The sequence below is a fragment of the Dendronephthya gigantea genome, unplaced genomic scaffold (assembly GCF_004324835.1).
Source record: "Dendronephthya gigantea isolate DGI-Jeju-01 unplaced genomic scaffold, DenGig_1.0 000119F, whole genome shotgun sequence".
Classification (NCBI taxonomy): Eukaryota; Metazoa; Cnidaria; class Anthozoa; order Malacalcyonacea; family Nephtheidae; genus Dendronephthya; species Dendronephthya gigantea.
Window position 1 is genome coordinate 472550 of NW_021163129.1, and position 18641 is coordinate 491190.

At 36.2% G+C, this 18641-nt stretch overlaps 1 protein-coding gene across 1 annotated transcript; it reads left to right on the plus strand.

Annotated features, from left to right (window-relative positions):
* The first annotated feature begins 17455 nt into the window (after positions 1-17455).
* Positions 17456-18318, plus strand: LOC114535499 (ATP-dependent DNA helicase Q-like 1). The gene is made up of 2 exons (XM_028556798.1): positions 17456-18022; positions 18156-18318. The coding sequence occupies exons 1-2, from the start codon at positions 17511-17513 to the stop codon at positions 18316-18318; spliced, it is 675 nt and encodes a 224-aa protein (XP_028412599.1). The 5' UTR covers positions 17456-17510.
* Positions 18319-18641: the final 323 nt, after the last annotated feature.

Here is an 18641-nt window from a genome sequence, read left to right on the forward strand (position 1 = left end):
TTTTCAACTACATCTTGTCAACACAGGTCACCATGTCTTATAATGAAACTTCCAATCTAACAATCATCTTTATCTAAGAAAAAACACTTCTGAATACATTTTGTTTCTTAATATGTTCAGCTCTAACATGTGGGGTGAGAGACCATAAAATACACCTTGGTCCCATACGCTAGTTCAACTCAAATTTCTGGCAAATATAAGAATCTTTTCTTGCATTTCAATTAACTCACCTTTCACATAAAAAATTGCACAAAACTTTCTCAATCCCTCGAATATTTAAACAAAATAAAAAAAATAAAAATGAGGATCAAGCATTTAATTGTTAAACTAGCCTCTATTCTGCCTCATTTCGCATGCTTTAAATTTCTGTGACGTCATCACTGGCCAATTATTTGGGAACAAGGATGCTGGCCACTGAGCTATATAATAATTTTTTAAAAAAAAAATATTATATAGCTCAGTGATGCTGGCCCATCCACTGGCAGGGCACACATGCCGGAGTTAACGCCTGAGCTGGCGTCTTGTTTTTAAAATAAAGTTGAAGAAACACAATATTAGCACCTATTAGCTCGTTATCGATGATTATAAGCTTTCTGTCAGTATTTTATAGCTTGTTGTTGGTTGATGTGGGTTGTTGTCGGTTATTAGTATAACCCCTATCAGAAAGGCGATTTTGATGCTTTGCAATTGAGCTTGCAGAACACTGACTTTTGCAACATCGTAGAAAGCAATTCTGATGTAAATGGAACCTGGTTAGAATGGAAAGCGAGGTATTTGGCCAAAGTACAGGAACTTTATCTCTATGAAAACGATAAAAGGTAAAAGCTCACCACCATGGATATCCATACTGTATTTGATTCGGAAGAGGGAAACGTTACATAAGAAATTGAGAAATTCATCATCAAGTTACTTAACCGCTAAATTCAAGCAAATGCGGATGACCATGAAACGTATGATCAACGAAGTCTCAAAGATACTTTGCAAAAAGATTCTGGTCTGCTTTTAAACTCTCTAATAATGCGAGCAGTGTTCTCAACAAAGTCTCAATGCCGTCAACTAGCCACAACACCAACACTAATGAACCTATTCGGAAATTAGTCTCCACTTCTACTGAGATCGTCGAAGTCTTCAATAATCATTTTGCATCCATTTTCTCTAATGACACAGCCACTCTTCCTCCACAATTACCACCTACCAGCAAGCTGGAATTTCTCAAAATTTCTCTGTCTCCTTGCGAGGTAGCAGCCGCCCTTTGCTCACTTGATGTTACAAAAGCAACTGGACCTGACGAGATCTCTGCAAAGCTTTTGAAAGAAACAGGCGAACAAATTGCACCATCATTAACAGTATTATACAATCAGTCGCTTAATGCAGGTGTGTTTCTAGACGAGTGGAAGATGGCAAACATTGTCCCGGTGTTCAAGAAAGAAATCAAGGAGTATGTAGAGAATTATTGACCAACGTCTCTGCTATCTATAATATCCAAGGTTCTGGAACAGTGTGTTCTAGTCAGACTACGGGATCACCTCCTCCAATTGTTTCACTGGGTGCAACATGGCTTCATTCCCGGTAGATCTTGTGTTACCCAATTGGTAAAAATTCTCAACTATATTGGCCCATTGGTGGATTCTGGCCAGCAAACTCATGTGATATACCTGGACATGTCTAAAGCTTTTGATAAAGTTCAACACTCTCTCATCATTGATAAATAAATTGTGGCAATTTGACATTTCCAGAAGTTTGCTGAGTTGGTTTACTTCATATCTGTGTGGTTGAAAACAACGAGTAACGGTTCATGGAGCAACATCTAAGAACAAGAGGTAATGTCGGGAGTCCCCCATGGCTCGATCCTAGGACCGGTTCTTTTTGTCTTATATGTGAACGATCTACCCAAGGCTGTTTTATCATCAAAAGTCGCCTGCTTCCCTGATGATAACAAATTCTTAAAGAGAGTTGTAAATCACCATGATAGCGTTGATTTTCAAAGTGATATTGACAATCTCAATTCTTGAGCTGCACTCAATGGATTGACGTTCAATGCTTCACAAAATGTAAGTCTGAGCGCATAGCAAGGAAAAAAACTCCTTCAGTCTATCCATACGCTATGAATGGCCAATTACTTAATGATGTTAAGCACAAAAAAGATCTTGGCATATGGATTCACAGCAACTTGACTTGGAACAAGCAGGTTATTGAACAGAGCTCAAAAGCAAACAAACTTTTGGGTTTTATCAAGAGATCATGCAAAGAGATAAAAAATCCGAGAAGAGGAAGATGTTTATTTCTAGAGATTGTATGACCTCAACTCGGTTATGCCACACAGACTTGGGCTCCCCAAACAATTGAACTGATTAAACGGGTAGAACAGGTCCAACGTTGTGCATCCAAATTTATATTAAACCCTCCACACGATTATCAGATGAGCTATAAGTAACGGCTTAAAGAAAGCAAGTTACTACCACTTAGTTTCTGGCACGAATACTTAGACCTTGTCTTTCTATTCAAGATGATGAATGGTGTGGTGCAGGTTAGCGATGACATTATTAAAGAAAAAATCGTTATTGGTAACTCAAGAAGAACAAGGGCCACAAACTACCCAGAATGCATCCTGCTCTGGGAGATGAAATGCAGAATGGTGACATTTCAAAGCTCATTCATCAATAGATCAACCAGAACATGGAACATTCTGCTTGATGAACAAAGACATCAATCTTTAAGTTTAGTCAATTTTAAAACTTTGTTAATGGATAATTACCGTACTGCTTTAAATCTAGTCTATGAACAAAATAATCCTCAGACATGGAGATCCATTTGCCTAAAATGTAACAAGGCTTGAGTCCTGGCTAGACGGATCCCTTGTTGTTTTTAGAAAGCCAAGATTTAGCTTTCACCGCCACTGTCGCTCTCTCTTGCTGACCTTGTGTTTATAATTTAAATTGGTTGGTACAAATCATACGGTGGCAGTGTCAGTGGAAGTTTAGTCTTGTATATGTTTTGTTTTCCCTGTTTTATCTTGTTTCGCTCTGCTTTGTTTTGTCTCGTTTCGTTGTTTTCTTCTGTCTTGCTGTATCTTTAGAAGGTTTAAAAACTAACTTTCTCTGAGCCTCATTTTTACAATTGATTTCTGCGTTATTTAATATAGACCAGGCTTTAAATTTTATTTACAAACGAGGTTTCGGAGTTTACTCCATCATCAGGTTAAGATAATCAGATTATGTACAATTTAAACAATTTAATTGTACATAATCTGATTATCTTAACCTGATGATGGAGTAAACTCCGAAACGTCGTTTGTAAATAAAATTTAAAGCCTTATTCTGGTCTATATTAAATAACGCAGAAATCTTGCTGTATCGTATGGCTGCGTTTCAAGGTAAATGTACTCTGTTTTTTGTAAGGGCCCACTGTAATTGGTGTATACTGTTGTGGTGTCCCTGCCAATTGATTGTTGCAATTGGCGAATTTAAATAAATAAGTACTTATCCATTTCAACAAAAAAAACACTATTTACAGCGGGCTCAACTAGCACGCCTATAAATTTGATCAGCATGAATAACTTACTACCACTTTGACCGAGTCAGCGCTGCAAGCACAATGTCTGATCACAATGGTACAGAACCAACTCCAGTAGAGCAAGTTCTTCATTTTGGCTCTACATCTGCTCCACCACCACCACCAGCTTCTATGTGAAACAACCCAGCTATTGAACCAAGTTTAGAGGTATGTTGTGCGATGCTGATATGTTTTACTTAAGTATAACCTATTTTATTACTCTCTGGTGGCCCATGCTAAGTTGAGCCTTTTCTAAAATCCTGCTTTCGTACCATGCACATTTAGCAAAATGTAGGTTCCTTTACCTTGCCTTCCATTCCTTGCACTGTTATTTATATTTGTATGTGGCTTTCTGAACAAACATCCAGATTTGCAGCGCTATACCGCCTTTTGCTTAATAGTTTTTAAGTTACTTTGCATATTTGTTTCGGCCCATTAATCTGTTGTCCTGTTTCCGTAGCCGTATTTGCTCCATGCAGTTTATTTTCTGCCATAATTCAGTTCCTCTATCCGATTCTCGGTTTGCATTATCGCGCAGGTAGCAAGGGTACTCCCTCTGCGCTTAGATCTGTCTACAAACTACCACATTGGTTTTCTATCATATTTAATTGTGATCTACCATGTATTTTTGTTGTAAATTTTGTTAACCTAATTTGTGTACTCGCCCATCATGCACTCATGCTCTTATGCTTTGGGGAATCTGTACACTTCATTACACTCGGATTACGCTACAAATAAGCATGTGATTGCACAATCTGACGTCTGCTTGTGTGATACTTGCAATAATCTTGTTTAGATTCTGTCAGCAGATAGTTTTCACATGTGGTGTATAATTTTGCCATGAGATCATTTCAACATGTGGCATATGAGCTATTTTGCATGAGATAATTATTTTCATTCCGTGGCGTGGGAGGCATGTTCCCATGAGATATTCGATATGTGGCATATGAGATTTTGCCTGTCTATATTTCAATATCTAGAGCGTCTCGATTTTTCCATGAGTGAAAATCTACCTATAATGTAGGTGATCATCGGTATTTCACCATGTAGTATATTATATTGTTCAGGAGATAATGTTACATGTTACTTGTGACACTTGTGTTTCTTCACTTTCGTATTCTTATTTCTTATAATTTCCACGCAGTCTTTTCTGGGATGTTAGCTTTGAAAAGGGAGTCTAATTCCCTAGTCGGATTACTGATGCCTTTATTGCTTTCATTCCTGGAGCTTACATATTCTTCCTCTTTTGTTACTCCATTCATGTCCTGCATTATTTAATTCTGGAATTTTGGAGGCTTTGGGAATGTGAGCTTTGATGAATTCACATGTCTCAGTTAGTTTGTCCAGATGGTACCATCTATGATTTGAAATGTCAATTGTGTATATCCATATCTTTCTTCAAAGTTGCTCTCCTCGTGTTGAGAGACAGAATTGACATGCCTAAGGCGAAGTTTCACATGTATTTTATGGCACTGTTGTCCAATGATGATTATACCAAAGTTCTCAACTCTATTTCCAAACTCTATCAGTCCTTTAAAGCATCCAAATCTCCAGTGGTTAACAGCTCTACGAATTCCACACCATCTCTCCCTTGTTGTCCTCGTTACCTTGCTGCCACTTGTTTCTTCTGTGGTCTACCCGGTCATATTGCCGCTCGTTGTTTCAAAAGACTTAACCACAATCGATTTAACCCATACCCTACTCCAAAACCGCCTCGCCGAGATGACTCTCCAAAACAATGATAGAACGGACTTGATTACTAGATGTTGTCTGAGTAAATATAGTATAGTGTAACGTTTTGTAAGCGAGATACATATTTTCAAATTATCTAAAAGTTGTTTGTTTTGTTTTCTTTTGTTCACTTATCCCGTTCATTATGTTTTAGCCTCTCCTAAAACGTCATAAATTGAATTATATTGTCCCTTCTTGGGAAGTCACTCCTGGTTTTGATCCCTTGCAATCTGTCCCTGTTCAGAATCACGGTTGGGTTGCCTATGATTTCACTGCTCCAAAGCCTTCGACCTTGAATGCTAACCACCACATATCCGACTCTTTTGTCCAAGACGTTCTCGCCGGCCAAGAATTAGCCGATGTCACAATGTTGGTCTTTTGCAATCCTGACAACTTCATTGCTGGACAGTTGCACACCCATGTTGATCTGTGGGAGAAGATTGTTTCAATCACTCCATACGAACTTGCTTCTGTTGTCCTGGATTTGTTTAAAAACAAGGTGAACATCGACCATTTCTTCCGACTGTTTAAAGGACAGGAGAACTATGTTTCTGATCTACCTCCTTAACGGACCTTCTCCAATCATCTGTCTTGTAAAGTTTTCGCCCAGTATATTTCCGATACTATCCTTAAAAGGTTGGCTTCTGGAGCAGTTCTCGTCTCCTCCGTATTTAGTTATGCCCCTCACAGTGGAACCTTCTAAACCTTGTCTATGTAATGACAATCGCTTTTTAAACCTCTGGATCAAGGACACTCCTTCAAGCTTGACACTCTACCTTCGCTAGTGCACTATGTATCCAAGTCGTGTTATCAAACTATTTCCAACGATAAGTCAGGGTATGACCATATCCTTGTTTTGCCGGATAGCAGAAAGTATTTTAGCTTCCAGTGGGGAGGGTGGTACTTCACATTCAACACCATTCCATTTGGTTGGAAAACGTCCGCCTATATATACCATTCGACGGAATTCTGGTCTCCAATTATTTTTGCTCCCTATCAATTCCATGCTCTCTCTGCATCGATGATGGCCACACCGCCGAACTTCTAGTATCCTCCCTTACACCCACTTACAGGAATCTTCCGTCACTGGACAGACAATCGTTTTGTACAGCCTCTTCTGCCATTTTTGTTGTATTACCCTGTACAACAGCCTGAAAAATCGGGCATCTCCCCCCTTAAGATTGCCAGGAAAATTGGGGGTGTTTTGTAAAAACGTGGAAAAAATATTTTCCAGACATGAGAAAATTTATTTCTTTAGTATATGCTGCAATATTATACATTTTATTCATTCCAATTGAAGAAATAAATATGTACCTTTTCACTAATATGAAAATGGCATTATCCCGATGTGAACTTGAAATGCCTAAAAAATTGCCGTTTTGGCAATATTTTATTCCCCTTTTTAGCTCGCCTGCACTTTAGTGCAAGAGAGCTATTGCTATAGTCTTGGCGTCCGCGTCCGCGTCCGCGTCCCCGTCCACACTACGTGATAAGTAGAATGTTAAGATGCCACTTTTATTTTCCCATTATTTTCAACTTATCTACTTAAGGAGTCTATTTGTTGCAAAAGAACCATTTACCAGGGGGGAGTGAACATTATACAACAAAATATAATGATAAGGTCAATGTTAAAATGCTATGTTTTTTCTATACTTTGGCTTTACATCAGAGGAATCATTATCAATATAAGTCATCAATATGCATTGTGACTATTTATTGCCATTTGGTACACATTTATACAATAATAAAGAGAGTTTTGCTCAAAATTATCAAATGATAAGGTGAATGTTAAGCTAATTAGCATAATGATAAGGTCAATGTTAAGATGTTATATCTTTAAATATTATGGCTTTGCATCAGAAGATTCATCATAAATATAGCTCATCGATATGTCTTGTGACTATATGGTGACATTTAGTACACATTTACACAAAAATAATGGGAATTTTGTTCAAAATTATCAAATGATAAGGTGAATGTTAAGCTAATTAGCATAATGATAAGGTCAATGTTAAGATGCTATATTTTTTAAATATTATGGCTTTACATCAGAGGAATCATCATAAATATAAGTCATCGATATGCATTGTGACTATTCAGTGCCATTTGGTACACATTTATACAATAATAAAGAGAGCTTTGCTGAAAATTATCAAATGATAAGGCAAATGTTAAGCTTATTAGCATCATGATAAGGTCAATGTTAGAGTTATCCAGAGTTATCATGCTCATTACGATTTTCAGGGCTATTGTGTAGCCCTGTTTTTTTTAGTTCAAAGTTGTAGCTGAATCATATTTAACAAAAGTATTTGTACAACCCTAAGCCAAATGAGAGACTTTCAAATATTTTCACCTGTATGCTACCATTTGTTTGTATTGTACATGTACAATTATAAATTATGAGATTGTGTTGTGACATGCCGTGTCAAAATTCAATCGCTTAATATAGAAATCATTCAGGGAGTGAATATATATAAAACATAGTCCAACGTTAAAGTTTAAAGAATATTGTCAGATAATTCGCAATTACAAGCTTTAGCACATAAGTATTTATAAGTAGAAAGCCGATAGGCTCGGAATGCAAAGGCAAATGGCAACGCATGTGACATATATTTGCATATTATTTATGTAGATACACATGCAAATATATTATTAAAGCCAGTTAAATTGTAGACAGGGCCCTTTGAACTACCTATAAGATTTATGTACATACCTTTTCGTTGTTTGATGCATAATCCTTTTTTGTGTAGATATAAAAATCCAATCTTGTTTATTTCATAAAGCTAGGCACGCACACAACGATTTTAGTCGGCCGATTCCTGTCTAGATTGTCTAGATGGATGTTTTCATCAAAATGTGGCGACTGGCGATCTATACTTGGTCATAATATTAGACCAAGTAGACTCGCGTACACGCGCGAGGCGCGAGCGCCGCAAGAAGGAAAACATGTCTGGGCAAGGGCTGCCTATATGTCTAAACCTGAATGGACCAACTACCGTAAAATCGTTGTGTGTGCGCCCGGCTTAAAGCAGGGACTTTTGCCTGGTCCGTTAACTTACCTGTTGATATCACATGCGCGGATTGCGAGAAACGGAAGAAATATTGGTCACAAATAAAACTAATGTAATTCCGAGGCCAGTTTTGGCCAGTAATTCTTAGGTCACAACTAATATGTGAAGTTTGTGCTTAATATAACCTTCCAACGCGGATTTTAGCCTTGTAATTTGTAATAAAAAGATCGGTAATTTGTGCTTCAAACAGATACCTTTCATACAGAGTTTAGCCTTATTCTAGACAAACAGTGCAGGCAAGCGTTAGGTGATTTCAGCGGTGATTTCAGCACCTCTCTGGTTGTATTTTGAGATAGTTATACACTAGTAAACTGTGCACAGAGGAATAATAGCTAAATTTTTTAAACAAATTTTCAAATGTTACAAAAGGGAACAAAATTAAATAAAAAAACTAAAATTTTAAAAAAAGAAAAAATTCTGATAATTACTGTATGTTATATATAAACAAAGATATAAAGCACTGCAAAATATGTGCTCGATTGCTTGTAAATTCAAGATTTTATGCACAAAATCAAAAGTTGTAGATATATATCTATACAGGGTGTATAAAAAATGTCTTTAAGACTTATCTGGTATACCTACGCCAAGTTTGGTTTTTCGTTGACAAAATTATGTTATGGGGCTAAACTTGGCCTAGGTATACCAGAGATTGCACCATAGCATAGCAAGATAGACCTCACAAAGAGTAAAGGCAAGGATCAACTGATTCTAACTTACGCTAGTCCACTCAAGCTTGTTCATACAAGAACTCAGACGGATCGATTGGCATCTCTCCACTGCGGAGCTGAGACCATCACTGGAAACAATTACCTCAACTGTATTACAAATGAAATCCAACATCATAGCGGTTTATTGGTTAAGATATGTCTGGAAAAACAAACATATAGCTCCATCTTTGACCATTATTTTAAAATGTTGAGCCATGAAAAGTCAACAAGAAATAACAACTCTTTGATTGAATTACCAAAAGTAAAACTTGAAGTTGCAAAACAAAGCTTTTGCTTTGCTGGAGCAAATATTTTTAACAGTCTTCCAATAGAAATTAGGTTGGCAAAAGAATTCACAGAGTTTAGGTCACTTATCTGTGACCACTTTCAATCTAAACTTTTAGCTAGTATAGATTTTTAACTTTTTAGGGAGCTTCTCATATTACTTGTACTTATTATAACTATATATATATATATATATATATATATATATATATATCCTTAGACATGCATATGCAGTATCCTCTCATCAACAACACCCAAATCAACATATCTCACAACTGTGCTATAAATCCAGTCAAGACGATACTGTACTATATGAAATACATTTTCGTTAAAATTGTCCGACTGTTGCAGCCTCAATACAGAATGCAACACATTGATAAGCTTGATTCTTGTTTCAATATGATTATCTTCTACTCATAAGCTTTCCACCATGATTGATTCAGTTAGGTTGTGAAATTTTGGTTTTTGAGTGCCACGCATAATGAAATTTTCATGTCAAATTTTGATTTTAAAAATTTTTAATTTAAACCAAATGTAATTGCACGCAGAAAATATATGTGATGAAATGAAATGAAATGACCAAATTTAATTTTACTCCGAATGCGGGTTTTCTCTCCGAATGAAATTCGCCTTATATAAATGCAAGTAAGCATGAGATAATAGAACAACTTAATGTAATAAAGGCTATTTTGAGTTTCATTATTTCATAAATTAATTTTGGCACGTATCACACCTCATAACAACTTGTTTATTATTATTGAGGAAAACCAAACTTGCAGTTGATTATCTCTTATCATTCCATCCAGAAGTCCTTGCCAACACACTAAAGTCACAAACTTTAGTTAGAAAAAGGCGAAAAGTAAAAAACATCCAAGTTTGCATTTACCTTCTCTTTCTCAGCAGTACGTAAGCTCCTCATTGTTTTACCTAACAGGATTGACACTATTTTCTCTGATTTGCAATAATAGCCATTGTAACTAATTGTTAGAAACCTTTTGCTAACATTACACTATCTGACCTGGTAAGGTATTTAACAAGACCAAGGCAATAAGAATAAGTACAGCTGGCTGCTTGTGAACAAAAGGTCAACAACCTTATTCGCCAACATCTGGTATCAATTTTCTCATGTAGAAGTTACATTGTATCTCCGCTGGCTTCCTCGGAGTAGAGAAATAAATGAGACAGTCGGTGTGGGTCGGATTTCCAGCAGCCGCAATTTTGGTCGGATGAAAACTTTGTATTTCATTTGTTTGGTATTATAAAATCACAACATTGATGCATAATTGATAAATAGTCTCAATTTGTATAAAATTAGGAAGTTGTTTATAATTCTTGTGAAAAAGTGACTTTATCTAAGAGGTCCATTTAGCTGATGTAATCATGATTAGTGGCTATTAGGGCCTAAATTCTGTTGTACCAAAGAAGAACTTCTTGTGAGAAGTGTTTTTTGTTGTCCGGACGAAGGCCCTCAGGTCAATGGGTGAGAAGGCCCTTAGGTCAAAGGTTTGGAAGGTTTTTTTTTGTCTATTTAGGTAGTTGTTACACCACATTTGGTGCAAAGTTGTTTGAAGATGCTGCCATGATGCTCCTTGGTTATATTGAAATGTACTTAAAATAATATGCTGAACTAGCTAAATTCATCAGTTCTAAGATGTATCGCTGAAAAGATCACTCCAAAATCAGTAAAATCAGAACGTTTGGTCAAGAAATATTGAAAAATACGAAAAAAATTTGTATAAATTAAGTTGGCTCTAAACAAATTTAAAAAATTCCATTGTTCATTACTTTGACACATTCAAACAATGCATTTTTATGATTTATTTCACAGATATTGGGTATTTTATATATTTTTATTTCTCTACTTTTGAATCGTATTAATTTTAGTAACTAGTGATGGGCGATCTTTCAAAACCAAGTATCAATACTCATTGATATTTATGATTTGGAGAAAATATTGATACTTTCACCAAGTAGCAGCAAATTTTAATACTGAGCCTGCAGTATTTTAGGTCAGCATTTTCTACCAAAATGTATAAAAAGTTTTAAACACTTGGAAAAGAAAGTGGAAACATTGTGTCTTTAACGTTTTTCAAGAATATTTTCTCAAAAGTAATCTTTTTGTTAAAGTAAGAACAACCACTTGTTTGCATGGTTAGCTTCTACTTATTACTCCATGCAACAGAGTTACTAAATTGTTGTGTTGAACAAGTTCCTATAGTGACGTCAAACACCTTGTTTCGCACAAGTCTCATTTGCGCGGTTTTCAGAGTTTAATTCCACCAAAATCAATGTTTAGATGGCAATAACTCAAAAATTAAAGGCCAGTTTCAGTTTTGATTTAAGACTTACTAACTCATTTCAAACAAAGATTCTAAAAATCTAAATTCCAATTTTATGACATGGGCACTTTGAATCATGTTTGCAAGTACATGTGCGGGGTCCAAAACATGCATCACATGAGACAAACATGCTGTTCTGATTCTGGTTTCATTTATGTTTATGCTGGTTTTGGCAGTGTGTTCCAAAATAAAACTAGACAAATATCTTGAGGGTATTAATGTTTCCATGTGGAAGAGCGCAACTAAATATACTGTATCGAGCCACCTTAATACACTTTTCGAAAAGTGGTAACACATGTTTGTGGGTAATATTAATTTATACAAAATTTGCCAAGCTCGCACCCGTAGATTTTAAACACTTACAATATTTTGCAGGCAACACATATCTCATTCAAGGGAGTTGCATCTTGGTATTAGTGTTCATATCCTTGTTTATACAATACTGAAAATAAATAAAAACCATTTAATGAATCACATTTTTACTTCGCATATTCTATGTCAACAATTTCTGACCGTACAGGCGTAGATATGCCGAGTAGATAGTTTATATTTAAATCAGAAAGAGGTTTCATATGGCATTGTGCTTCTTGTGGCAGGGAAGTATACCTGGCCCCATCCTGTTTATAATTTACATCAACATCTGCCACATTATCTTGAAAATACAATTAGGACAGGGGCCTAACTAGGGTGTTAATTTGGGAGAGTGAATATTCCTACTACGAACTACTTAATGTGTCATCTACATATCGTAACAAGAAACCAGGTCTTAAACATGCTGTAGCTAGGTCTTTCTTTTCAAATTCTTCCATGAATAAATTGCCCATAACTAGTGATAAAGGACTACCCATAGGAGCACCATGTGTTTGCTCGTAGTATTTCTCCTGCCACTAAAAACTAGTTGTATTCAAGCTCAATTTCAGAAGTTCATATATACTTTCAGGAGCAAGGCTAGACGTCGTTTTAGACAGTGTATCATCTGAAAGCAGCCTGTCTTTTGCAATGTTACACAATGTTAATGTTTTTGCAATGTTAATGTTGAATTACTTATCGACTGTAACCATGCAAACATACAAGAATATATATGTTTTGCCACAAGTTATATTAATGGATAATGCATTAATTATTTAAGTCAAAAGCTTGGCAGAAAGTAATAATCTCTTTTGGATTTAAGCCGTTTTAAACATCTTTTCAATGATCCATTGTGCGCCAATATTGCTGCCAGCTTAGCTCTGAAGCTCTTCGTAACTTTAATATTTTTAAACTTATCAACGCAAATTGCCTTATACAAACAGGTAAATTATGCGCATAAGAACATCATATTCAAGGAGCCTGTTGGATTGAATGTGGATGTTTTAGTTTCAAGGAGATACAGCCTCATTTATCCGATAAACCTTTACCACATAATTTTGAGACGCTCAATTTATGAGTTGCAATTCAAAGTCTTGAATGCGGTCAGAAAATCAACAAAACATAGTTATAAAAGCATTATACTACCAACAAAACCATTCAAAATGGACTTAACAATATGCGTCGACATATCTTCAAATCTTGGTCCTGATAACAGCGTGAGAAATAGTCGAGCGTCTGTGCGTACATCCGCAAATATCTCAAATCTTTAGTCTTGAAAGATCTTTCTTACATATCAGAACACAACTTTCACCAGTTGTGGATCAGTGTACAGTGTAAGAAGACAAAGTCGGTCATAATCTGTGTAACTTATCGCCCAGATGATTGGCCACTAAGCGTGTTTGACAATGTCCTCAAGCCAAATTTCATCCAAGCTTTAATGCTGAACAAGCCGGTTGTGATACTCAGGATTTAAACTGCGATGTTTTAAAACAGAATTGTCCTAAATCCAAAGCATTGGTCCAATTTTCTGCAGAAATGAACCTTAGTCAACTTATCAAGTCTCCTACACAAATCACCAATACCACTCAATCCTTACTAGACGTTGTCTTAGTCTCTTCAAATTCACCAGTCCATCGCAGCGGTGTACTAAATACAGCAATAAGTTACCATCTTCTAGTCTATGTTGAACTCAAGCTGAAATCTCCTAAAATTACTCCCCATTACATGAGCATTTGTAGTTACAAGAATTACTCACCAAGTTTATTCATAACCAACCTTGCCAGTAAATCACACAGCTTGATATCTATTTTTAACAAAGACAATGTAAATACCAAGCTAGCGATTTTCAATCAAACCATCCAATTCTATCCTAGACTTACATGCCCCAATAAAAACAGTCAAAATACATAAACGTCCTTGCCCATTTGTAACTCAGGACATAAAGATGCTCATGAAGACCAGAGACCAACTACACTGCCGATACTTACAGACACGAGATGATCTTGATTGGAGCAATTTTAGAATTCTCGAAATGCCATAAAGACAATGTTAAGAGACTCAGAAAGAAATTATTATCTAGAAGAAGTTCAGCAACATAAAAATAGCCCAGGCTCTCTTTGGAAAATTATTAATCAAGCCATACCGTTAAAAAGTAAAGAAAAACACACCTACACAAAAGACTCAAAGATAGTCGCTGACGAATTCAACTAGTTTTTCATGTCTGTAGGCAAAAATACAGAACAACATCACCAAGGAGGAAGTACCTTTAAAGACAGCTCATATGCCCCTTGAAGATGTCTTCTTCAGAACAGTAACTAGTGAAGAAGTATGCCGTGTCATTTCATTCCTGCCACTGAACAAGTCCCCTGGACCAGACAAGATGAACTCTCAAATCCTCAAAGACTGTCTCCCCGTTATATTAGGATCACTCAGAAACACTATAAACTGCTCCCTAACATCTTGTATTTTTCCTACTGCATGGAAGGAGGTGGAAGCGATTCCCATAGTGAAAGACGGAGACCACAAAGTAGCATCAAACAACCGCCCAATATCTCTTCTTGCCATAGCTTCTAAGGTGTGTGAAAAGATTGTACTTGAACAATTCAATACTTACCTTATAAGTAAAAACCTTCTCTCCCCTCATCAAAGTTGAGACAAAAAACTCCATTCCACCAAAACCTTGAACATTTTTAGTACTGACACGATGCTGGAGGCCATGGACAAAAAGAATCTCATCGCTTTAGTGTTGTTAGACCTCTTAAAAGCCTTTGACAGTATCAACCATCACAGAATGTTACACAAACTAGCGAATGTTGGTGCTTCCCCAGAAACAGTAAAGTTGTTTAAAAGCTACTAGTCAGATCGCGCTTTCAGTCCACCAGAATCAACTCCACCCTAACTGATCCACTACCAATTACTCACGGAGTACTTCATGGCCATCTCGGTCCTCATTCAACAAATACATTCTTGAAGCATTCCTTTCAGCATCATATTGCCTTTTTCTAGCAGCCTTATCTTCCTCACTTGCAATTCAAGCCTCTTTGCCTTGCAACGTGAAATAAAACAAGACGCTGGCTTAGGCGTACACTCGTGCTCTAGGGATTGTGTTCTAGGGATTTGATAGCATTACTTGACTGTCTTGAGGGACACAATCATGGCGTGCTGTTGGAACCTATAGCGTAAGTTAAGGCTTTTAGGCCGTATTCTGTGGCCGATTATTGTTCAGTTTCGTTGCCCCCCTTCGGGCACTACTTGAAAACACGATAGAAAATTAGGATAAATTATAGAAAGTCTAAATTCACTTGCTTTCACCTTCGTAAACCTGTAGTTTTCGAGCATTTCATCTTCGAAAAATCAGTGAATTTGCATGTTTTGCAATACACCGATGCCATTTTGATTCAGGGAATGTCGTGGATACTTGGTGTAATATACGACATATATAGCAGATTCAGCAGTTTTATACCAGTATTTACGTGAAGTTTCCAGCATTTTTGCTGTGCAAGCAGGTTTCAACAAGGTATGGTTTGTATTAAAACACTACATCAATGTTAATCGCTATAAAATCAACTATAAAACAGAAAATCTTGGGTATACTAATATGCATAACCGCCACAGCATATGAATACAATCTAAATCTTAACAACTTACCTTTGTAGTTGTTGAACATGGTTCTGAAAGCTCTTTCATTTCGACATTCATATTTTTCACAATGGAAGAACATCGATTCTAACACAAGGCACAAGGACACGAAGAAAAATAAACATTGCACAAAATCACCCCCAAACCTCCCTAAATGCCAACTGATGTACATAATTCATCCGAAAAGGAAAAAAGACCATGGCATTTTAAGACACCGCTGCGCATAGCCGCATATGCAGGCGGAGTAATATGGCATCCACGTATTTGCTACCTAATTAAAGAAAACAATTATTCAAGAGAAATAAACTTTAAATTATGCTATTTCTTTAAAACGTTATGTTGTTTAGGTAGCCAACAAACCTGCAAAATTATGTTTTGTTATTTTCTCACTATTTCTGCATCATTCTCACTACATTTGGGAACAAATGTTTAAAATCTCACTGTTTTTGCATGAGACAGGTTGGCAAGTCTGTTATTATAGTATGGAAAAGGTCCAGAGGTGGAAGCATGCTTTTTATGGCGAAAATACTAGGTTTTAGCTTAAAAAAGGCCTACTGTTGCACAAATTGCTAGAATTCTTGAGAGAAATATAGATTTCAGGGTAATAAAGGTGTGTTTAAAGTGGTGCTATTTTCTAAAACTGAAACAGCATGTCTGAAATGAAAACAAAATAGTTTTTTACTATTAAAAATAGTTTGCTTTAATACTGTCAAAAGCCTGTAGGCTCATTTGGCTTCATCTTCATACTCAAGTTTTAAAATACATCATGAAATTTAGGAGAGACATGCAGTTCCTCAACAAAACATGAATTTTAGGCTTAACAACAAACTTTTCCACATGCAAATGTAATTAGTGTCACAAAATCCGTATCTTGTTTCATAACTAATAAACTACAACTTACAAATATATTTTACAAATAAGTTCATTTCAATCAAATCAATTGAAATATTACAACACAATATATTTTGAAGTAACAAGCAAAGTGAATGCAAATGTTATTAGTGTCATAAAATCCACATCTCATAGTTTCATTAATTAATGGTTAACTAAGAAAGTTGTGTGATCACCATACTTTTAGAATTGTGAGTGATTATGTCTTTCTAGTAACAAAAGCACTTCTGCAATTTCATCTTCTTTTAATTTGTTTAATTCTCCCACAATAACATTTTTTAGAGCATTCTCAAAGGCTACTAAGTGCAATTTCTTCTTATCAGAGGAACGGACCACAATGTTGGTACAAAATTTTTTTGTGCAGTCTGCCAATGGCATAATACCACCACATCTGTTGCAAGTAACAACCCGTTTAGTAATTTCTTGAAGAATTTTTCGGCAGCATTTTATACACTGAATGAAAATTTCAACTTTCTCAATCAAGTGAATAGTTGGAACTTTTATCACAACTGTATCACTCATCAATTAAACTTCTTCCTTGGAAATTTGAACTGCACACAGGCTTTGGTCATCAGGGATGGGTGTTATAACTGAAGAAATGGTGGAGCTTAGCTTCTTCTCATTACACCAGACATGAACTTGCAGAGGTGAAATCTGGTACACCTTACCAACTTTGACTTTAGTAATGTTTTGTTCCCACAGGTCAACATTGATAACTCCAGTTTTATCAGCAAATATAGCTTCAGCCACAATAAGATTTTTGCTAGCTACATTGCTGGGTTTGATGCAACCTCGTACCCAGGGTCTTTACTCGTGGGGAGAAAATACCCTGGTATGGGCTGGTCATGTGACCCTAAAGGAATTCTTCTACTAAGTGGGGGTGGGTAATTAATCGCAGGCTTAATCGAATACAAGTACGAGGTTGAATCGAATAAAGAATAGAAAGCATGGGTTTTTTGTCTTGTCTTCATACCGCTATCAATAAAAGTGTTATTTATAACAATATAAATTTGAAGCCAAAACAAGTGAAGTGCTTGGAGGCGCTTTATAAAAAGAAAGACTGTGTCGCTGTTTTACCTACAGGTTACGGAAAATCATTGATATACCAATTGCTGCCATCATTGCTGAACGAACGAAATACCTTTGAACAAATACGATTAGGTCGTGAATTAAGCCACAATACTCCTGTTATTCTTGTTGTTTCACCTCTAAATTCTCTTATTTGTGATCAACTAAGAAAGCTAAATAACGGCGCGGATTTGAAAGCAGTATTTCTCAAAAAAGATTCCACCAGTTTCTGTGAGGCACCTGATATCAAGGACGCATTGTTTGACATCATGTTTCTTCATCCGGAGGCATGTTTGTCGTCAAAAACAGGAATGGATTTATTCCAGTCTTCGCCGTACCAAAAATCGGTCGAAGTTATCGTTGTCGATGAAGCTCACTGCATTTTGGAGTGGTAAGTTGAACAATATTTTTTTATGTTTGAAAATTTGTTCCAAACTATAAATAACTGACTGATTTTAGTGAATGTTTGATTATTCAATTTTATGTTTACATACCACCAAACATGAAATATTTTTATGTTTTAGGGGTGATAATTTTAGGACTGACTATTCCTATCTTGGTATGCTGTGCTCTCTTTTTCCATCAGTTCCAGTCTTAGCACTTACTGCAACTGCAAGCAAAAAAGATAGAGAAGTAATAAAGAGCACCTTGCACATGAGGAATCCACTGGAAGTTGTAGGAAGCTAAACAGAACAAATATTTTCTTCAAGAAGGTTTTCAGGAATGGTCCAGATATTGAATCATATGAAGAAATTTTAACACCAATTGCAATGAAGCTATTAGAAAAAAACTGAATTTCCCATGACAATTATTTATCTCAACTTAAGATGGTGTGGATTTGCATATAGGCTCTTTGAAAGAATTTTAGGCCAGGAGCAATATTTTCCAACTGGCGCAGACACAATTCCTGAGAATCGATTATTCTCCCAATTCCACTCGCCACAAACTGCTACCATGAAGGACATATTTTGAACGAACTTGCACACCCTGGTTCAAAGTTGAGAGTTGTT